Source organism: Melanaphis sacchari, unplaced genomic scaffold (assembly GCF_002803265.2).
Source record: "Melanaphis sacchari strain LSU unplaced genomic scaffold, SCAv2.0 Contig63_pilon_pilon, whole genome shotgun sequence".
Taxonomy (NCBI): domain Eukaryota; kingdom Metazoa; phylum Arthropoda; class Insecta; order Hemiptera; family Aphididae; genus Melanaphis; species Melanaphis sacchari.
The window spans coordinates 48,905-71,965 of NW_020271454.1; the positions used below are offsets into that span (position 1 = coordinate 48,905).

The 23,061-nt window shown below is 29.2% G+C and overlaps 1 protein-coding gene across 1 annotated transcript; it reads left to right on the top strand.

Annotated features, from left to right (window-relative positions):
• Positions 1-14,121: 14,121 nt before the first annotated feature.
• Positions 14,122-17,556, top strand: LOC112600336 (chromobox protein homolog 3-like). Its single transcript, XM_025347534.1, has 2 exons — positions 14,122-14,244; positions 17,294-17,556. Exons 1-2 carry the CDS (start codon positions 14,122-14,124, stop codon positions 17,534-17,536), a joined length of 366 nt encoding a protein of 121 aa, XP_025203319.1. The 3' UTR covers positions 17,537-17,556.
• The last annotated feature ends 5,505 nt before the right edge of the window (positions 17,557-23,061 follow it).

The following is a 23,061-nucleotide window of genomic DNA, read 5'->3' on the forward strand; positions in this document are numbered from 1 at the left end:
TGCATCTGTGATGTCAGATTGTAATAATAGAGAGCAATCCAAAATTCGTAAATTTATTGTCAAAAAATGCTTGTACATATGTGCACTATTACGCTCATAGACTCTATTTAATTTTGGTAGACACAGCAAAAAAAAGTTAAAACACTTATTAGAAGCAATTTATGCTTTTCAAAGCTCTTTTACAATAAGACATAATGCCTTTATACAAGCTCAAAATGATTGTGGCAAAATTATTAAAGTTCCTCAACATTGTGAAACTAAGTGGGTTTCCAAGTATAAAGGGGTCCATTTTTTTTCAAAAGTTAATTTAAATGTGTAATTGCTGCATTAACAGAATGTTCTAAAAGTTAAAAAAAAGAAGTCGCTGAGGCTCGTGGTCTTCTATATCAATTTTCTTCATTTAATGTAATTTTAACTCTATTTTACTTGGATGATATTTTAGGTCTCATTAACAACTTATCAATTTATTTGCAAAAATCTTCTCTAGATATTATCAAGTGTTTGAAATTAGTAAAGTCAACAAAAATTTTATTACAAAATATGAGAAATGAAAACAAATTTAATAAATTGTTCGATGAATGTGTGATTGTTACCCAAGAGTTTAATATAACAATTCCATGTAACCAAACTACTACAACCTCAATTCCTATGCCAATTAGAAAAATTAATTTATCATCAAAATTCAGTTCCTCGCCGTTAGCCGTGCGAGCATGACCTACGGTGCACCTGCTCGCTCGGTCGCTCTTGTATTACATCGTTTTCTCTCCCTACGGGAAAGAAGGAAAGATTCTACCTCACTGAGTTCTTCAACGTGTTTACACATCGTCATCAGCAGCTCTCAGAATTCGATCACTCCGACCACAAGTAATACTATACTATTTTATATAATATATATTATATTATATTTTCATTAGCTTTAAACATACAATACCCACACAACTACTCACACTATAACCAAACCCGGGCACTGCCCGCGTATCGACCTTTGGACCCCAACCAGATAAGCTATGCCACGTAACCAGCCAACAGTCTCCCCAATTACGATTGTCAACAATAAAATCGTAAACAAACAAAAAAATAACGATAAGACAAAAACTAATGAAGGCAAACGCGCCTTATCTACATCATCCACCCCACCGTCTTCACCGTCTGCCATCATTGCCAAGAAAACGAAACTATTTGTGACACCAAATCGCTATGAAGCTCTAATTGCTGACGATGATAATCCGAACCCCGATAACGAAAACATAGGCATCGATAGCCAGCTTGAAACTTCCAGCCAGGGGCAATCGAATACTACACATGCCACACCAAAGCCTATTCTCCCTCCACCCGTATTTATCAAAGGCGTCCTGGACTACATAGGATTACGAAACAGTATTCGAGACCTAATTGGCCCAACCAGCTTTTCGTGTAAGTCCTCTACAGCCCACCTTAAAATTCAAACAGACAGCCCTGACAATTACAGGAAACTAATCCGACTCCTTAAAGACATTAATGCCCAATATCACACCTACCAACTCCACTCGGAAAAATCCTTAAGAATAGTAGTCAAAAATCTTCATTCAACTACCCCAGTTGAAGACATCGCTGCTGCAATCGAAGAAATTGGCCACTCAGTCAAAAATGTAATAAACATCAGGTACCATCAAACAAAATCACCACTCCCAATGTTCTTTGTTGATCTAAACCCTCAAGAAAGCGACAACGATATTTTCTCCATCACTGCCTTACTACATACAAAAGTCAAAATAGAAGAACCACATAAAAAACGAGAAATACCGCAATGCCTTAACTGCCAGTCCTATGGCCACACCCGAACCTACTGCGCTTACCCCCCTAAATGCGTCAAATGCGGCGACTGCCACCCAACATCATCATGTATAAAACCTCCAGAGCTCCCAGCAAAATGTGCCCTCTGTTCAGGCCCTCATCCAGCAAACTATAAGGGTTGTCTCATCTTCAAACAACTCAGACAGAAGCGTCCAAACTTCTCGAGTAAAACCGCCAACATCTCAAGTAAAACTACCAACATCTCAAGCTACAACTCTCAACCACAGCCACCCTACACTTCCAGCAGTCCAGAACACCAAACTCAACTTAATGAAAACTCCTCAGCGCACCCACGTACGTATGCAAACGCGACTAAGGGTCCCCCTCCCAACAACCATTCAGACTCAACTGATAATGAGACCTCTCTCACTAAATTTCTTGATGAATTTAAATCAATCATAAATCCCCTACTATCCCTCCTCACCCAAGTCCTCACAAACCTCATAAATAATATAAACAAATAAAATGCAAACCAATAATTTTACATCCAACTCTCTCCTCATCCTAACCTGGAACTCTAATGGCCTAATTAACCGTAAAAACGAACTACTGGCCACCCTCCAAAACAATAGAATCGATATTGCACTTATTTCAGAAACACACCTATCTAACACCACACAAATAAACCTTCCTGGTTACCATATTATTAAATCAAACCACCCAGACGGCACAGCCCATGCTGGCGCTGCTATTTTTATAAGAACCTCACTATTATTCTACCCTCTTCCTCAATACCAAACAGCCCATATACAAGCCTGCGGAATTGCTCTAATATTAAACAATATTCCCATTAATATCTATGCCATATACAGCCCTCCCCGTCATTCCATAACACCAACTCTCTTCCAGCACTTCTTTAATACACTAGGCCAAAGATTTATAATTGGAGGCGATCTAAACGCGAAAAACATACAATGGGGCTGTCGCACCAACAACCCTCGCGGGAACACCCTACATAACCTATCGCAACAAAATAATTACAAAATTCACGCTCCTCCTTCTCCAACCTATTGGCCCACATCCCTAAGAAAAAGACCAGACATTCTAGACATATTTGTCACGAAAATCCCAAACAGCCTTCACAATACATTAACTAACCTCGACGATCTATGCTCTGATCACTCGGCAGTCCTTCTCACAATAGACACCGCTGCCTCTAAAAAGCCGAACAAACCTAGTCTCACTCAAGGTCGTATGGACTGGGAAGCCTTCAGAACCCAACTCGTTAACCGTATAGATCTCAAAACTAGACTAAAATCAACTCAAGACATAGACGACGCTGTTCACACCCTCACAACATCAATTCAACAAGCAGCTTGGTCCTCCTCCACTATTCCTAACCCACTGAATAAACCCACCTCTAATCTTCCATATTTTGTCAGAACTCTAATATCGGAAAAAAGAAAAGCACGCGCTGTTTGGCAAAGAACTAAATATCCCTCTGACAAACGACTATTTAATCACCTCACCAATAAACTCAAAAGAATCCTAGCTAAAATCAAATCCGATAACTTAACAAACCATCTCGCATCCCTTTCCACCACCGACAATTCTCTTTGGCAAAACACCAGAAAAATTCTCCGCTCTCAACCACCAGTACCCCCCCTGAGAAACCCTGACGGCACATGGCTTATCAGTGACTCGGAAAAAGCTAATGCTTTTCGTCATCACCTACACACAACGTTCCAGCCACATATTGACATCATACCCCGTAATAAAATAGTTGAAGTCGACCACTTCCTATCCAGTCCACTACCTATGACCCTTCCGCCAAAACATATTAGACCCAGTGAAGTCGAATTTTCAATCAATAAATCTGCGCGTCATAAAACCCCAAGTTACGACCTCATTACATCAGAAGTCGCCTCCCAACTTCCCAGAAAAGCCATCTTATCACTCACGCACATTTTCAACTCCATGCTCAGACTCTCATACTTCCCTCTACTTTGGAAATTTTCGATCATAATTATGATACTTAAACCCGGGAAACCCGCTGACTCTCCCAGCTCATACAGACCAATAAGCCTTCTACCTTTCTTCTCCAAAGTATTTGAAAAACTTGCACTTAAACGCCTACTCCCAATCATTGACACAAACCTCCCAGACAATCAATTCGGATTTCGTAATAACCACTCCACCATACACCAGGTTCATCGTATAGTTGACAAAATTTCCTATTCTCTTGAAAAGAAACTAATCTGCACAGGCGCCTTCTTAGATGTAGCACAAGCGTTTGACAAGGTATGGCATCACGGCCTCCTCTTCAAATTAAAATCAATATTTCCACCCAGCTTCTACTTAATCTTCAAGTCCTATCTAGAAGACAGGCACTTCTCCGTACGATATGGCTCAGCCCTATCTGACATATCATCAATTAGTGCTGGAGTACCGCAAGGAGCTGTAGCGGCACCTCTTTTATTCAACCTGTACACATCAGACCAACCCACTACCAACTTCACCACCACCGGTGACTTCGCTGATGATAAAGCCATCCTGGCTCTTCACCATGACCCTCTCGAGGCATCCAGCAGAATCCAAACCCACCTTGACATCCTCTCGACATGGTACAAAGAATGGGGGTTCAAACTCAATGAATCCAAATCCATTCACTGCACATTCACTCTCAGACCAATAAGCTGTCCCTCTATCACACTCAACAACCAACCACTCCCGACTGCTCAAAATGTCCGTTACCTAGGCTTATGCCTAGATCGTCGACTCACGTGGGCTACCCACATACGTAACAAACGACTTGTACTAAATAACCGTCAAAGACAACTTCGCCTCCTCCTATCATCCAAACATCTCTCACTACACAATAAAATCCTCATGTACAAAGTACTCCTCAAACCTATCTGGACCTACGGAATCCAACTCTGGGGTTCAGCCAAAGACTCCAACATAAACCGAATCCAAACATTTCAATCCAAATGCCTCAGGCAGATAACCAAAGCCCCTTTTTATGTTACAAATGATACCCTCCACAGGGACCTCCTCATTCCGACAGTAAAAAACGTCGCCAAAACCCTCTATAAACGTTTCCACCTTAAACTTCCAAATCACCGAAACCCTCTCATCCAAAACCTATCTTGCCGAACAATCCCGGGCGACCCTGGCCGACGTTTAAAGCGTAGCTGGTGCCGTGACCTACTAATCGACTAGTTGACTAGTCCACCATCCTGCCATGAAGTGCTATTAATGAATAGTCTCTTCAACAAGTCAACCATGTCCAATTACCAATATATACTATCATTATCTCCATTGTACTTATTGTAAATATTTTTTATACAGATTGTACAAATAAAAATAAATATGACAAAAAAAAAAAAAAATCATCAAAATTGAACAATGGTTATGTTCTATTATATCTAATAAAATAGTATAAAACATAATTGAACTGAATCAAATCATTCTCAAAGGAAATAGGAGATTATCAGTCAAGATTATATGGGCCCATAAAATGAACTGGAGCATACGTATGATCACAATATGGAAACCAGGCAATAATTGTTTGAGGATTTACTGTGTCAAGGAAGACCTCAAGCTCAAATATATACAATATATGTGTTTACTTACTCGATACAATTCTTAAAGATGTAATAGGATTTTCTTCTAATTTTTGTAACACAATTTGAGAATATTCTTCAGTAGTTTTGGTACATTTACTATTTTTACTCTTATTGAAACTTCCCGTAGATTTTAAGTCTTTCCAATCTTAAACAAATGCTTGAATTAGGAACTTGCTTCTCAAGCCCAAATCGTTGGCTGTATAATAGAGTGGCTTTCCTTTTATTTTTTTCCACTTTCTATAAAGCATGACCACATATCTATTTTTTCAGTAATAGAGTAAAACATTGTAGTTGATTTAACGTTGAAACAATTTTTGTGGTTTACAATAAAATAAAATATTTATTTAATATTGAGGAATCCAGAGGATTAATTCAACTGAGAACATATAAAATGTGAAAACCAAATAATACTGTACATTTAGGAAATAGATAGGTACCTTTATTTTTTTTACCTATGTGAAACATGTCATATTCATCATTCAATCAATTATGTTTTACAGTGGTCAGTGATATGTAGGTATATAGGTATGTAATATAGATAATAAAAATTATATAAATTTGGAAAACTCAATGCTTTAAGTTTTATAAAGAAGATATTATGTTGTATAATTTGTTAATTTTGTTAGAACCCCTTAGTTAGTAATAAGAATACACCAGGTAAGCAATTTCGATGTGTATGCGACATCCGTCGCCAGCATATTTTCTTAAGGCAGTCGTTCACAAGCCGTAGTATTAACAAGACGTTTGTATTCCAATGTAAAATTTAAGGTTATTCATTAAATAAATTAATAAAAGTAATTTAACGACCAAAACTGTATTTGTGATTTCTTTCCTCGAGAAGACCCACCACCAAACAAACAACCGAACCAAAAACCAAATTGGAACGGGATATAACAATTTATTTAAGTTTATTATTTGTTAATTATACATAATACATGTGTATTTATTTAATATAATTTATATTTCTATATCAGATGGACTGGTAAATTACAAAATAAATATTTTTTTTTTAAACAATATGGTTTATCTTAATTACTATAGTAAATGATTATATCAAACAGAAAATACTCGTATTTATTCATTTTAAAACAAAGTAAATCAACAATTTCTATGTATTTAGAAAAATAATTCATAAATACAGATACAAATGTATAATTTATGTACTTGGATTCAAGATTTAGAGCCAAAACTAAAGTAGTTAAAGGTCTATTCACACATTTTTTTTTTTTTTTTTAGTTATACATTTTTACAATGCCCTTATCATTTAAGGTTTTCATTTCTTTAAAAATAAATAATTACAAATCAATCTGTGTATACTAAAAAAAAAAAAAAAATAGAATTGATAAGTATTTTGATTACACAAATAAAATGACACAACAAATAACCTACATCAGACTGATATTACAATGTATTGTGCATCGAGGAGGTGAGTCCTGTATTGTTAATCTGATGTGGGGCTATAGGCCCAGAGCCCGTTGTTCATAGTGCCTACCCCACTTTCCATTTATAAATATTAGGTATTCTGAGATATATTTTTGTATAATGTATAATTTGCATTTTATATCAAAACTATCTTGTGTGTGGATAGACCAAATAATGGACATTAATTCAATACTAAACTATCAAAGGCAATAAACACATTAGTTATCAATAATTTTACTAGAGTATGATCAAATTTCCGTAGTGCATATTTTTGCAGAATTTGGGTAAGATCATAACTTTACATGTCCACTACCCTAGATAATTTAATAAAAATAAATGAACATTGAACATACTTTATATTATCTACTCTAGATCAGTGGTCTAATAGACTTAAAATTGGGTCGCGACAAGTCTTTTTTTAAAATAAAAATTAAATTTATAAAATTATATAAGGTAAAAAAATAATAATAATATTATTTTGTTATAATTATAACGAATATTGTATGCGCGCCAGTAACGTGCCCTATGTTTCACACTGGCTCACGAGTCAGTTACAGGGGTAAAGGCTAGGCAACTTAATATTGCTGGATTTCACCTGGCATAGGTAGGCCGTACACGACAACCGAGAGGAAACAAACAACCTAAACACAAAGGGAAGCAGGAAAAAGAGTTTATTTTAACAGGGGGGAGTTCCCGGTGATCGGAATCGGTCTGGTGCAATGATCACCGAGATTACATTAATCGGGCTAATTCTTAAAAATAAGTACTTAAAACTATGATGATGACGCTGAACTGGATCGAGGGAATTGGACCGGACTCGACGACCTGGGCGGTCTCTCACACACCACGGCGGATGCTGGCGGTCTTACGCAGCGATGGACTATTGATGACAGTTGGTTGCCGGTAGTGATGGTGGTAATTTATTATAATAATAAAATAATCACAATAATATAAATAATAATAATAATAATATATCAAGGTAGTCTTTCCGGTCGCAATGACACGGCCGACGCAATTATAATAAAAGACAGACTGATGCAATAATAAATAAATTATTATAGATATCAGATTATGTCACCGCATTGGCAACAGCGAACAGACAACACAAAAAAAAATGATTGACACAATTGCTTCAATAGCAAAATGTATGTCCACAAACAGGTGGTTGAATATACGTATAGCAAAAAAATTTGTATAAAAACGAAAAAAAGTGTTCGAACGAGCAATAATAATAAGAATGATAATAAAAGGGCGTTGGCCGCTAAATCACAACAAAACTACAAAGATAAAATACACACAATGATAATACAATACAGTGAGGCATAAGGCCGAATAATAATTACTTATACAAAACATTAAATAGGAAAAAAACAATAAAGACACATAATTAAGGTATAATTGATTACGGACTAAGAGGTGGTTGGAGGGAACGGGAAAGATAACACTGGTTGTCGTCGCGCGAAGTCCCGTGCCACCATACATGGCGCGCTTTGGCGCGAACAGATATAAAGTATAATGTTTCATATTACACTGGTATGATTTTACATAAGCAATTTGTTCTTTTTTATCAGGCTTACATGGGTCACGAAAAATAAAGGCCTAAAAGAGTGGATTGAGAGTACAAAAAGGTTGAAGACCACTGCTCTAGATTACAATATATTTTTAGGACTATGGATGTTTTAAAAAACTATTTATTTTTACACTTTTTTTGAAATTATGTTCATGTTTAATTAATATTTTATGATATAAAAATCTTTTAATATTACATAAAAATGACACTATCATATTAAAAAAAAAATTTCAATTTGCCAATTTAGGTTAATAAAAACTCCATAGCCCTAATTATGGAAAATAGTAAATCAATAACTTGATCTAATTATTTAAACATACAATTAACTAATAATGTAACAAACAAATTTTACAAATGTAGAAGTAGTTGGTCTTGATGCTGCGCTGTTTTTTTTTTTTATCTGAATGCAAAAAAAAAAAACTTTAAATTATTTATAGAAATGATTTATTTTATAAACAAAAAAAAATTATTTATTTATACCTATTAAGTTATTAGGTGACATGTCCAATGCTGTGACTAACCAAAATAACAAATTGTATTTGTTCATCCAATCATGTTATAGATATTTGAATTAAAAGTTAGTACTACTAATTGCAGTTGAAATTTGAAAGAAAACAAAATTAATTTTCTAAAAAATAAGCAAAAATTATGATAAACATCAAATTATTTATTTAAAAAAAAAAAAATCATACTTACATAACAAATTGTTTGGTTTGCTTAAAGATTAAAATATAATATGTAAAGAAATATGGATATTTTATTCTTTTATAGTCATCAGATACTAGTAGCAAGCAGTGTAAATTTGCTTTAATTGCTGGTCAAATTGAGCTGTCTAGTTATATAGTTTACTGTATTTTTTGATTAATTATATAAACTCTACTAATTGTCACTGAAATAAAATTAAAATATTTGAACCATGGTTATTATTTGTCAATAATATGTAAAAATCATTTAATAAAAAAAATAAAATTCTAATATATTAATTTTAGATTGAACTTACCAATAAATTATACAAATAAAGTTGTCGGCAAAATATGAAATCTGATTCCCATATACATAATAATATTGCTGATTGGATAGAAGTATATTTGTAATTAAATTCAAAATTGTTAACCAAATTACAACATTAAAATTTAAAACACTATCAAAAAATATAATAGGTATGCATTGGAATAATTGGCTTAAACTTTAAATTTATATTTTAAATAATACACATTATTTAGTATTTACTTAAAACGTATTCTTTGGTTAAACATTCAAAGAATAGTAATTCATTTTATTAATAATTAATATTCCATATTTGATAATGGGAAACTAACATTAACGAATAACGATTAACCTATAACCACAAGTTTTCAGAAACAGTTTACCAGTATTTATTATCGTTTATCTACTAATACGTGATAAGATCGTATACCAGGAAACAGTAACCAGTGTTATATTGTGTAACCATGATGGTAAATTGTAAAATGTTATTTTTATACTTTACATATAGCTGATAACCATTTTATAAACACTTTTTTTTATCTAATATTATTCTATCTTGTTATTATCAATTATGACCCTAATGGCTAGTGTTAAATTGAGATAAAATTTCATTTTGACTTCTGGTTTTTACTGTTGGGTTTGTAAGATTGCCTAGTAGCAGTAAATTGAACGAATATCGAATCATTAATAATTCGCAAACGGATTACTCAAATTAAATTCTATAAACGTTAAAATTATTTTTTTCAGTATGTTTATAGATTTTCGTAATTGAAAATAGGTATTGCCATTTGAAAATTGAAAGCTGATAGTTTTTTATCAAATAAGGGAGGACGTTAAAATTATCAAAATTGTAATACAGTGTAAAAAAGTAAAACTTAGAAAAGTTAAAAAAAAAATTATTTTAAAATTCCTTATACTTCCCGAGATATTAACTGGTTCACGATAAAAAAATCACCCTGTATATATATAATTCTTAAAAAATAAATAGACCTTTAGAACTTCAACAATGAACAAATATTTATAAGTGTTATTGTTATTTAATATTATGTTACATTAATACAACTTCACTAATGCTCACATACATGTTTAATAATAATTATACATAGAATAACAAACAGTTCAATGAAACAAGCACATCATTTAGAAATATTTACCTTTAGAAATTCAACAATGAACAAATATTTATGAGTATTATTGTTATATAATATTATGTTACATTAATACAACTTCACCAATGCTCACATACATAAATTATATACCTTAAGAAATGAAAAACAATTTTTGTTGAGCACGCAGGGGAATGCAATTTTAGCATTCTAGCCTGTTTCTCATAAATTTGAGAATAAATTGTAAGAATAATAAATATATTGTAAAGTGGACTGTATATTTTAAAGTGTATTAATAATTATATAACAATAAATATAATGATAATAATAATCAGACAATTGTATTAAAAAATATTATAAATATAAATCAGTCTTTAATAATGACAATTAGACTATTGTAATAATAAACATAATAAATATAAATCAGTCTTTAATAATAATTAGACCATTATAGTAAACATAATATAAATATATTAATAAATTAAGTGGTGCACCAGCTTACCCTGAATAATATTAAACTAATGGCATACAATGTGATCCCAGTTGACAACACATAAGTATATGAACAAACATAAACACGTGGACACGACAGCCAACTATAAGTCCACAAAGAATAATAAAATGAAGTCAGAGGCCAAGAAATGGTTAGAGCGTGACAACATATTATATTGTAACTGCAATAACGTGATGCACAGTTAGCCATGAAAAACGAAACAGAACATGTGATGTGATGACAATCCAGACGACAAGAAGAAAGAAAAACACGAAGACCTTTTTTTTTTAATGCAACCTAAGTGCTGAGAGAAAGATAAAAACGAACTGACTAGAGAATAAAACATAGTAACGCTAAGCGTTTACTTAAAATTTGATACAAAGATATTTGAAGTGCGTAACGAGAATCCATAATCTATAATATGATAATAGGATTTTTGGCGGGCAGTTTAAATTAACTATGTAGCGCCAACAATTTTCATCAATCTTTTTTTCGTTTTCAGATGGTTGATTAATTGATCCATATTAGACACTTTCTGTTGAAGACGATAATTCCTTTACCTAAGAACATTTATCTTTTTCTGTTTGGCATCAATAGTATTTCTACTAGCATTCCAAAACTTGTGCCGAGAGTTAAGACTTTCAATGTCTTCTTGACTGAAGTCACCAACGTAGTACTTGCGTTTTCTATAAAATGATGAACAACATAGGTGAACAAATAAAGGTGTTTGAATCAATAAATTACTTTGGTTTTGGAGGTGTCATAAATGAGTGACTTGGCTGTTCTGCTGTAAATTCCTCATCTGGATCAGAACCTACAAGTTCACTAACACCGTCAAATGTGGATGATATAGACACATCATTATCAATTGGAGAATCTACTAGAAATACAAAAACATTTAATGGAAATTAAGAACTTAATTAACAAATTTGACAACTTACATAACATCTTAGCAAGTTATTTCCTTCTTCATCTTCATAAATCTCAAAAACATCAACGTTAAATAAGTCTTTACATACTTCTAATAAAATATAAATGTATTTTTAGTATAAATTAGTAGTAAAAAATAAAAAAGTACTGCAATTAGTATCTGTGTATCAGTAAATTACAGAAATTATATTTTTTATGCATTTATTTTTATTATAATTTCAGAAAAACATACCAGGTCGAAAATTAGTAGGTATAGCATCTCGTTTCAAAACCTTTTTATTTGAAACTACACTCATATTATAGTTTATCTCATTAAAATGTTTGCTACATAATTTTGAATGAGCTGTTAGTTTAATTTCTGGTTGATTCATTTGTATTGCGTCATTCCATTTGGAAGTATTTCCAGATTTTTAGGTATACTTTTTTAAGAAATGTAATTTTAATATAATTGAAAGTAAATATTGTGAATTTAATTTACTTACCTATGAAAGATAATTTTATTTTCACCCTACTTGCTTTTACAAGACTGAATAATGCATTGTATAACCATTTTTAATATTAAATTAGTAAAGGTTGTAAATTTAGAATACAAATTTAATTAGTAAAATCAACAAGTCGTATATTAAGAATAAAATTTAAATAAATATACAAGTGTTATCATTGATGAACTATCTTTATAATATACTCCATGATAATAAATTTGTTTCTTCACGGAAATCATAAAATATTAGCTATCTTCTTCTAATAACTCCAGCCCTCTAACCTCTCTTTCTACACGTGGTCCATATTTTTATAGGTCTATGCCCTGATAGGACAACAGCGCTCCTGGGGACTGCGATATGAAACTACAATGGAACATTTTGTCCATTAGTAGTGGCACTACCCTGCTAGGACTGGTCTTGGAGCCGTCGGGTACATAGCAAGGGGAAGGTCCGGCGACCCTTGCCCCCTCTGCTGCTACCACTTCCCGACGATCACCAAAAGGACGAATAGTGATACCAAATTCGAAGGTATCAGTACCACCACAATCGAACCTTCGGATCGCGCTCCATTAACTCGTGATTGTTCCGATGGTTGCAGAAACAACGTCTTTAAGTTGTCACTAGATGCCTGTAACGCCCTACGAAAAAACAAATCACTCAGCAACAATAAGGATGAAAGTCTCTTTTCCCAAACCCTGCCGATTTACACCAAATTTGGTGAGGGCGATAAGAGGGAGTACCTGTGGGCGTGTGCAAAGTTTGGTCCAAATCCTTTAATAGGGAGCCGAGATCCAAACCAAAAATTAAGTGTGAATAATTGTAATAATTACCTACCTATTTTAACACTGGAACACAACAAGCCTTATGGGTGTTATTCATTATATTTTTGGACTATTTTTATGGTAATAATTGGAGCACAGATTTATATGCATTAAAAACCAACCTAATATGCGCTAAAAAATCTTCAATATACATAAATATAGGCACTAAAATGTTAAAATATGCACGAAAAATAAAAAATATATGCATAAAAAAATTATTTTTTGAACAATAGTGATATAATGTCAATGTTCGACCATGGCCGTACCTATTCGATATTTTCTTACCTTAGTATAGGTACGTATTTTATTTCCCCGATCATTGAGCTAAGGTCATAATTGGAAAACCATTTATACCTATTTATTTATTTTGATATTAATTCAAACTATAAAAATATATTATTTTTTTTTCTTATTTTAATAATCGTCTGCAATGGCATATATTTAAAAAATTTCAAAAAAAAAAAAAACATTAAAATAATATGCATTAAAAGACGAAATATGCAATTAAAATTGTAAAATAAGCCCTTAAAATAGAAAAGTGTCGAAGTATGCAAAAATAATAATGCACTATAAAGTTTCATTTAAATTGTTATGGCATGAAACAAATTTTGTGCTCACTTAGCATATCATACGATCAATCAGAATAAATGGTATGCAAATGCATACAAATCCGCACTTAAGTTAATCATCCATCGTATAACCACAGAATAGATAAATATTGTATATACTTTCAATTCTATTAAATGTACGACTAATACTGAATAATAAATACTGTAATAATAAAATATTATTAAAATGTTATTATTCATACACCTGTTTATAAGCGATACCACATCTTCTCCATTATAATAGTTCTAATGACTTCCACAAGGTAGCGCCTATTGCCCTGCCTATCGCGAATATTGCGAATGATTGGTGAGCGAGTACCGATAACCGGTAGCGAGAAGGAGTATGCGCTGTTGTTAATAACTGGGTGTTCGTGTCTAATACGTAATAGTGCTGTCACTGAGAAACGTCATACGGGCTCTCTCGTAAGCATAATTTTATATTTATACTTATTTTATACTATTTATGTACGCGACAGTAACAAAATAGTATTTATCAATATTGGCAATACCGTAAGTCTTTGTAGTGTGATATTGTTCCGCGAAAGGTATATTGGCCACATGGTGTATGGTAATTAATGTGGTGTTACGTGGTAGTCGTATAACAATCGGTTCGTTCTCCTTTCGTCAAACACCATACACGTGCTCGCGGACCTTCGCAAATAGCCAGGTCAGTGGTAGATATGAATGAATTTTATGTTTTGTTTTAACTTCGTTGTTATTTTTTAAGATAATCATGAAAATATTGTTTTCCACTAAGCCAAAAATTAAAACTCGCACAATTGTCTATTTCATTTTCTTTTGGAGTCGTGTATTTTTATTATCCATATAACTTATAAATAATAATAAAATTGTATTCAATATACCTACTAAATACTTAATAAGTAATAATTCACTAATACACTAACAAACTTCTAGAGTTTTTTTTTAAATGACAAGTATATACTTTTATATAGGTACAAAACTTTTTTGTGATTTGATACTATCAAATACATGTTAGACATTAAAAAAGTGTAATAAAGATAGTCTAAAAAATTCTAAATTAGATTTTTAAACTAATTTGGGCTTAGCTTTTACTTTATTAAGTATGTACATTTATATAATTTTATTCATTAATTAATTTGAAAGTAACAAAAGGTAATTTTTATCATTCATTTTGTTAATTTTTAAATTATTCAATCATATTGCTACTTATTTTTAAAATTTAAATTATAGTAAGTAATTATTTAAACAAAATTAAAATATATGTGAAGATATTTAGTTATCTCTTGCTAAAATTAGTGAACTATTTTATAGTATTTTATATTATCCATAATTTTCATCAGTATTTTTACTAGGTTCTTATATTTTTATATGTACATATAACCATATTTTAATAATATAGTGGCTTATATTATAATAAATTAACTTATTTCTTTTTAATTTTAATTAACTGTTATAATTTTTATAAGTTATTAAAAACATCAATATTACTAAATGATATATAACAATCATGAAAATTAGATTAATTCCTTGTCAAAAATGTATTTTATCTACCATTTAGTTAAGATTTGATGAAGTGTAATTAATTATGATTATATTTGTTTTTGCCAAACAATGTACCCAATTATAAAATAGAATATGTAATTATTGGCAGCATAAGAAAAAATCAGGTTTCAAATTATTTTATTCTGTGTTAAACCTGGTTAAAATGCTTTAAATTTTCTTTGATTTATTTTAAAATAATATACCTGATATACCTATTTGTTTAAAACATTAAAAAATATTAGGTATTGTAACTTGTAATTATTATTTATATGCTTTAATTTTAAAATGAATTTATTTTCAATTAACCCTAAACTGCATAAATTAATTTTGATAGTGAAACTTTTACTTGAAATAATTATTTTTAATTGTAAATAGTGTTCATGAACATTAAAAAACATTTTATTTAAATTTAATTTCATAAAAACTATTTAAATTCCTAAATCATCTGTGATACATCATGTATTGAGATAAAACAAAAAAAAAAAAAATAACGATAAAAATCTTTCCTTTGTAATATAACAAGTTGTCACATTATAATCATTTAATCACGTTAGTAATAGGTTATTACACTTTCAATACATATAAAAAAAACTGTAAAAAAATACTATTAAATTATATAAAAATTAAGATACTATTTTCTTAAAAAATAAATGAGTAAAAAAATTATTCTTAAAAATATTTAAACAAATTATCATATTTTATTATTTTGATCACGCATATAATAGATTATTCGACTTTAAATACATATAAAATGATAAATACTTATGATTTATGAATTTTATAAAAATTTAAAAAGCTATTCTTAAAAATGTAACAACAAATTATCACATTTTAGTATTTTAAAATTCAAAAGATACTTTCCTTAAATATATGAATAATTAATATAACTAATATTAGTATTTATGAAATAATATAAAACAGTTACTGTTTACTTCACAGCAGAAATAGTTATTACATTTAGTACAGGTACAATTAGTCTTCCACATCCATTTAGCTTACAACGTTCTTTACTTCCCAGGTTAGACTTGACTAGGCCAATGGTCTAAAGTTTAGACTCTAATCAGTTTCTTCTGACTAAATCGGTAGATAAGTGACGTATAAGGTTTTTTTTTTTTATTGCCATTTCTTTCAATAATGATATTTGAGGTCAACCTCTTTTGGGCGTTATTGTGCCAATTTTAATCAAAGAATTTGATACATATAAATAAAAATTAAATAAGCTCAATGTAGGTTTTCTGCTATATAGAATTTCTACTCTTCTATATAAGAGCCACGTATTTACAACTGTTATGTCAATTTGATGATACCAAATCCTCAAGTACAAGTTTTTGTTCGGATTTCTCATTTTATAACAACTATAAGAGAATCGAGCAAATTCACTCCCCCTCCCCATATGTCTTTTGTAATCTATAATGATATCTGGACAATTAACACCCAAAGTACAATGATATACATCCGATTTTAAATACACCTTAATTTTATATCTAAAAATTTTTCAAAGGTAATTTATAATAAGCTTTGTTTTTTATTATTATTAAGATCATTACATAAATGTACTTGCTTATAAACTATAATCTCTTAAATGGAAGATAAAAAGGAAATAAGTAATTAATTATTACATTTAAATTTAAAAAGATATTTAATAAAATATTGAAAACTGTTTCTTAAAAATGCATTTGAATTTTTAGTGACTTTTCATTAAATATTTGCATCGGCAACTTTGAGCTTGTGGAGCATTTGTAAAAGTTTATTTTAGTAAACATTGTTTGAAATAATAGTGTATTTTGTTTTGATGAGAAATATTTCAGATTTTTATATGAAAGCAGCCTTATAGTTAATATGATAAACTCCAAAACTTAAAAAATGTTGTCTGTAATTCATGCGACTAATTTATAGTCTTAAGTAAGTGTTGCAATATCTTTTATTATTATTTATTAATTTTTTACAGATCATGGATAACAAAGCAATACCCAAGAAAAATGGAAAATTCTGCTTAAATGGGTTTAGTGTTGGATTAACACCCGAAAAAATAATCAGCATGAAACAATTAAAAAACAGTGAACGTTTCTTCTTAATACAATGGAAAGAAACTAACGATACAACATATGTGAATGCTAATATAGCAAACAAATATTGCCCACAACTAGTAATAAATTTTTATGAAGAATTTTCTCTTTGGAAAGATGATTAAATGTTTTATAAAGTTATTTTATTTTATTTTGTTTGTTCATATACTTATTGTTATTTATTAAACAAACAAGTACATAAAATTATACTGTATCTTTATTCATTATACAGGGTGATTCTTTTATAGAACAACACTCATTATTTTAAAATAATCCATAATTTTGGAAATATTTTTTTGAATATTTTAAAATTTAGGGAATAGTAATTAATTTTATTAATAAAACTCAAAAAATATAAAAATAGCTATAAGAAATTATGTTTTAAAGATATACAAATTACTAACTATATAAGTTCATTGAATTAATAATTGAATCTAGTATTTTATATATAGATTTTGTAATAAAATTAAAATTAAATGAATAACAAAACATATTTGTTAGATTATAAGAATAGCTTCTCTTAGGATTTAGTTAATACTAATGATTTCCAATTATTAAAATTAAAATGTGTACTGTAGGCATGCAAGGTGTCCATGCACATTCTATGATTTTTTTTTTTTTTTTTTTTCATAGACCACTGTGACATCATGGATAAACATTTAGTTACGACACTTTAATACAAGGGTCGGCAATTAAATTTTATGGAGGTCCAGAAAATCAAAAAAAAAAAAAATTTCGAGGGCCAGTAAAAACTGAAAACTCAGATATTAGTTAATAATTGTTGTGTTATCGCAACTATTATTATAAATAGTAATTAACACCATCGTAATCTCTAAATAAATCACAAAATATATATTATGTGTGGAAGTCCAGCAATATTAAAAAATATATTTTTTGTGTTCCAATTATTTTTTCTTCACTGACCGCCTATTGCCGACCACTGCTTTAATACATGAGTATTTTAGTGCATTATAGTGACCAAATTAGTTAAGACAATATTAAAAAAATATTTCAATAATGATAGTGAATTTAATACACAATGTAATATGTGTAAATGGATACCAGGGTCAGATTAAGGAAAAATAAACCTCAAAGCAAAAGGTAATGGTGTTACCTGTGCTCCTTTGACCCTATACCCTAAACTTTTATTGTACTCTACCCAATAATCTTTGACACTTTTAATCCCATATTATGAAAACCATTGCACCTATATATTATACAGTATTCAAATATCACAATAATTATGTTCACAGCCAGTACACATTATAAAAAAACCTTGTGCTTTTTTGGTTTATTTTTATCTAATTTTTATTTTTTGTAAATTAAAATTTGCATAATATTAACAATCTATTATAATTCATTAACTATAAAGACTCAAATTATTAAAAATGTATAGCAGTATTTTGATTAACACGTAAGAATGAAATATTATTAAAATATGATAAAAAGCACATTTACACCAAAAAATTCTGTATTAGTCAAATTTCAATTTAACACAGTATTAAAATCTGCAAAACTTACCTCTAAAAAAGAGTTCTATTTAAATTAATTAAAAAACTAAATTATCAAAATTACAGAATACAATTAACATTAAATAATAAAATAACTGATGATATAATTCATGTCAGAAGAAAGAAACCAATACATTCATAGATAAAAAAAAAAAGAAAAACATAAATATATATATTTGTATATAATTGATCATACAAAATGTCAGAATTAATACAAACATTTCAAGTAATAACTATAAATTTATAAAAAAAAAAAAAATATGAATTATACTTTTAAAACATAAAAACAATGAAGTTGACTCAGCTATTGCAAATAAATAAAAAAACACTCAAAAGTTGTTCATTTACTTATAACAATAAATTTGATGGAAAAAATAAAAATTATAAAAAAAAAAAATACAAAAATGAATAATGACAAAAAGTACACATGTTAAATAATAATAATAATAATAATAATAGTTCTAAACATATTATACTAAATATTTAATTCATGATAAAATTTGTAATTATCAAAAATAGGTTGATAGGTACCTATATGAATAATGTATTTGACAAAATATTAAAGGAATTGCAAACGGACAGTTTTTAAGGAGTAAGTATAAGCAATAATATAAGTACAACGTGCGATCCATACTATATAGTAATATGTGCGTAGTAAATGACACTGCCGGTCTGACGGGGAAACGTTACGAGTGGAGGTTCTGAGAATACAGCTTTTCAAATTCTTGTCTGGCTACAAGTTCGAATTGTATTCCGTAATTAAATTCAAATTATTAAATAAGTGAAATATTATCTACATTTAAAGAGGAACAGAGTTCAAATTTACCAAGTTGCAGAGTTATCGTGAAAATAATCTAATTGATATATAATTGAAATCACTTTTTTTTCTTGAAGGAGTTTTTTGCAGTTTGCAGATTTTACCAAATTGTGAAGCAGTTTATCTTTTATTTCTTTCATTTTTCCATTCTTCACAATTTAATTGTTTAACTTTGTAATTCATTTATCTTATACATTTTTAATATTAAACCAGCTAAAAATTTCAATTTTTTCTTCAAGCTCTTCATGAAATATAAGTAATGGATGATAATCTAACTCTTCATCTACCGCTCCATAGTTAATTTTTTTTCATATTTTCGATCTTTAATAAATTAAAAATAATAAAATTGTGAGGTAAATAAATATTATTATAAACAGGTATATTACTTACTTTGAGCTAATACGTTGTATGTAATTTGAAATTTTTATCTAATTTCTTTAGAAATATGTCGTTTTGTATATTTATCAAGACTAATGTTAGTTACTTTTTTGTAAAACTTTCTTGAGTGCTGAGGTTCATAATTATGCGCTAATACTACGTCATGACAACGAAACGAATATTATAAGAACCTAAAAAATTATTTAACAGAATTATCATTTCAAATTTTATTAATTAAATAAATAATTAGTTTTCTTATAAAATAAAATAACAACATTCGAATAAAACATCTATTTAAAGCCATGTAAATGACAATTATTTTTAAATTAAACAAAAACATAAACTACTTATTTTAACTTACCGTGTTTTTATACGATTTATTTTTCAATTTTGTAGTAATGATACATTCTCTTTATGCTTTTTTTTCGGGATAATCTAATTTTTTTATTATTAATTTTACAAATATTGTTATCCATTTTTTTAATCAAATACACTATTTAAAATTGTTGTTAAAAAAGTAAACGATAAACAACGTTATGGTTGAATGCGTACTAGATATACTACAATTGTATGTACAGATATTATTTAATATTTTACAATAAACAATGTATTGATTATCGTTACAATGCAAAATTCATATTATTCATAGAAATGGCTTTTACGGACGTGCCAGTATCTAACAGTAGACTTTTGATTTTTAGATAATATATTCCTAGAACTAAGCTATGTAGGACTAGTGAAGGATTTGAAGGAAAACGCTTCCGCACGCGAGTACAAGTCACCACACGACATCGCACGCGTCAACAGTTAATGTATGCTGATTTGTATATATTTTTTGTCAACCCTACCAATGGACCTAATGATGTGATTAAACTTCTGAAAACTGATTTGAATTCTTAAAAATATCCGCTTGAGATCAATCAAGCCACATTTTAAGATATTAAATTTTAGTAAGGAATAATCAAAATTCAAATTTATTATCGAATTACTACGTCCATCTGTAAATTTGACAAAAGACTGGTATATTTTGGTTGAAATAACAGACGTTTACAATCCCCTTTAAGACAAAACTTACAACATAATATTAGATATGACTAATACCAATACGTATACACTTCCTAGTACATCAATATTAATCTTTATAGAATGTAATACCATATAATTGTAATGTAAAAATTAATTTAGAATAAGACTTAATCTTAAACTAAATAGTATAACAATATAACTAATATACACCTATAATGAGTCAATGACTAATTATAACATATAGTATTATACTAGCATTGCTGCATCAGTGCAAGTTTATGGATTATTCATAGCCTATGATTTAACACTCACAACTATTCATACTAAAAGTCTATACATTTATGCATCATTTCTCCATCAACAATATTTCATCCCACAAATCTCATGACATATGCCAATACAAAAGTTGTTTACATAGAAAATTACCTAAAAAAAAAAAAAATCACAAACGTTAAAATCCTCCACTTTATGGACATGTAACAACAAAAGCCCAGAACGTTTAATAACAGCAAGATTTACTCCCAAGACACTATGACAGCACTACAGAAACATCTATTAGGTACTACCACAATAAATCCAGATAATATAGTTCAAAAATCAATGGGACATTCATATGTAAATCAAGGACTACGTTTAAAAAGACAAATTATATAAAATTTGGGAATGGGTAACAACATTTGGATCTTTTATTTCAGAACTGTTGAGTTTATTTTTTATCTGGATAGCAATATCAATATTAATAAAAAACAGCATTAATATGACTAATATTACCATACTTAATTGAACTTTTAGCTAGAGTATAAGACTCATAGCAGGGATATTCTCTAGTACAACACAATTTACATAGAATAAATATTATATAATCAAAACTACAGAGAAAGCGACAACTATACCTTATTCATAAACAGAAAAAAACAAAACCAAAAAGAAAAATATATGTTTAAGAATATGTCCATAAACCACTAATGTTTGTTACAAATGGATAAACTGACACTCAGTATAATATTTTGTACACTCCTTCTTAATAATTTAATAGTTTATTATTTAACATTAAGATAAAATATTTTACTTTATCTCAATTTGTATACTGAAAATAAACTTAAATACATCATTTATTTGTTCTCACAATGTCTAGAAGAATTTATTTAAGTTTAAATGAAAAAATGAAAATTACAGAAGAAAGTTGTTAATTGTTAAAAGAAAAACGGGACAAAACTTTACACGAATTTTGGAATTTTTAATTGTATTTTAATCTGCTAACTTTATTTTATTATATTATTGTTTGATTAATACCTACTAAATATTATGTTCTACAAATTTTTGAATTGAAATTAATCATTATTTTTAAATATCTAATTAATACATATCATGTAATTATTTACTAAAAATTAAAATTTATTGTAGCGTATGATATTAATTAATTTTCAACATTTTAATTTTTATTGTTGGCCGGAAAATTTTATAACTTTAAATTTTAATCATACAGAATATTGTAACTCTATAGTACGGAATTTTCTTTTTTATTCAATTACATGGAAACCTGCTTAAAACGGAAATGTTTTCGGTCCCGTACAATTCCGCACAGAACAGGTTTTACTATACAATTAATTGATATTACACACAATAGGTATGTCTTATTAAATAATTAATTAAATGTACAATACAAAAAATTTAAAGTTATAAAATTTAAATTCCTTTTTTCAAAAATTATGTATTTTACACAAAATTATTTTAAAATGCTATGAGAACATAATATTAAAAAAAAAAAAAGTATGGAGGATGTAATAATAATCTCCCTTTATAGTCAATAACTAAAAAGAGTGTCATCATCAGAATTTCCAAGTATACATATTATTATATAAAAACCTCGTTACGAGGAACCATTAAGTTTCTTAAATCTGTCTTCCAATCTCTCGAG

What these genes read in the sequence shown, in the direction of transcription:
- LOC112600336 (XM_025347534.1), top strand. Translation starts at nt 14,122, where the DNA reads ATGATTGGTGAGCGAGTACCGATAACCGGTAGCGAGAAGGAGTATGCG. An exon ending in AACGTCATACGGGCTCTCTC is followed by an intron (nt 14,245 to 17,293) that starts GTAAGCATAATT and finishes AATTTTTTACAG; the next exon opens with ATCATGGATAACAAAGCAAT.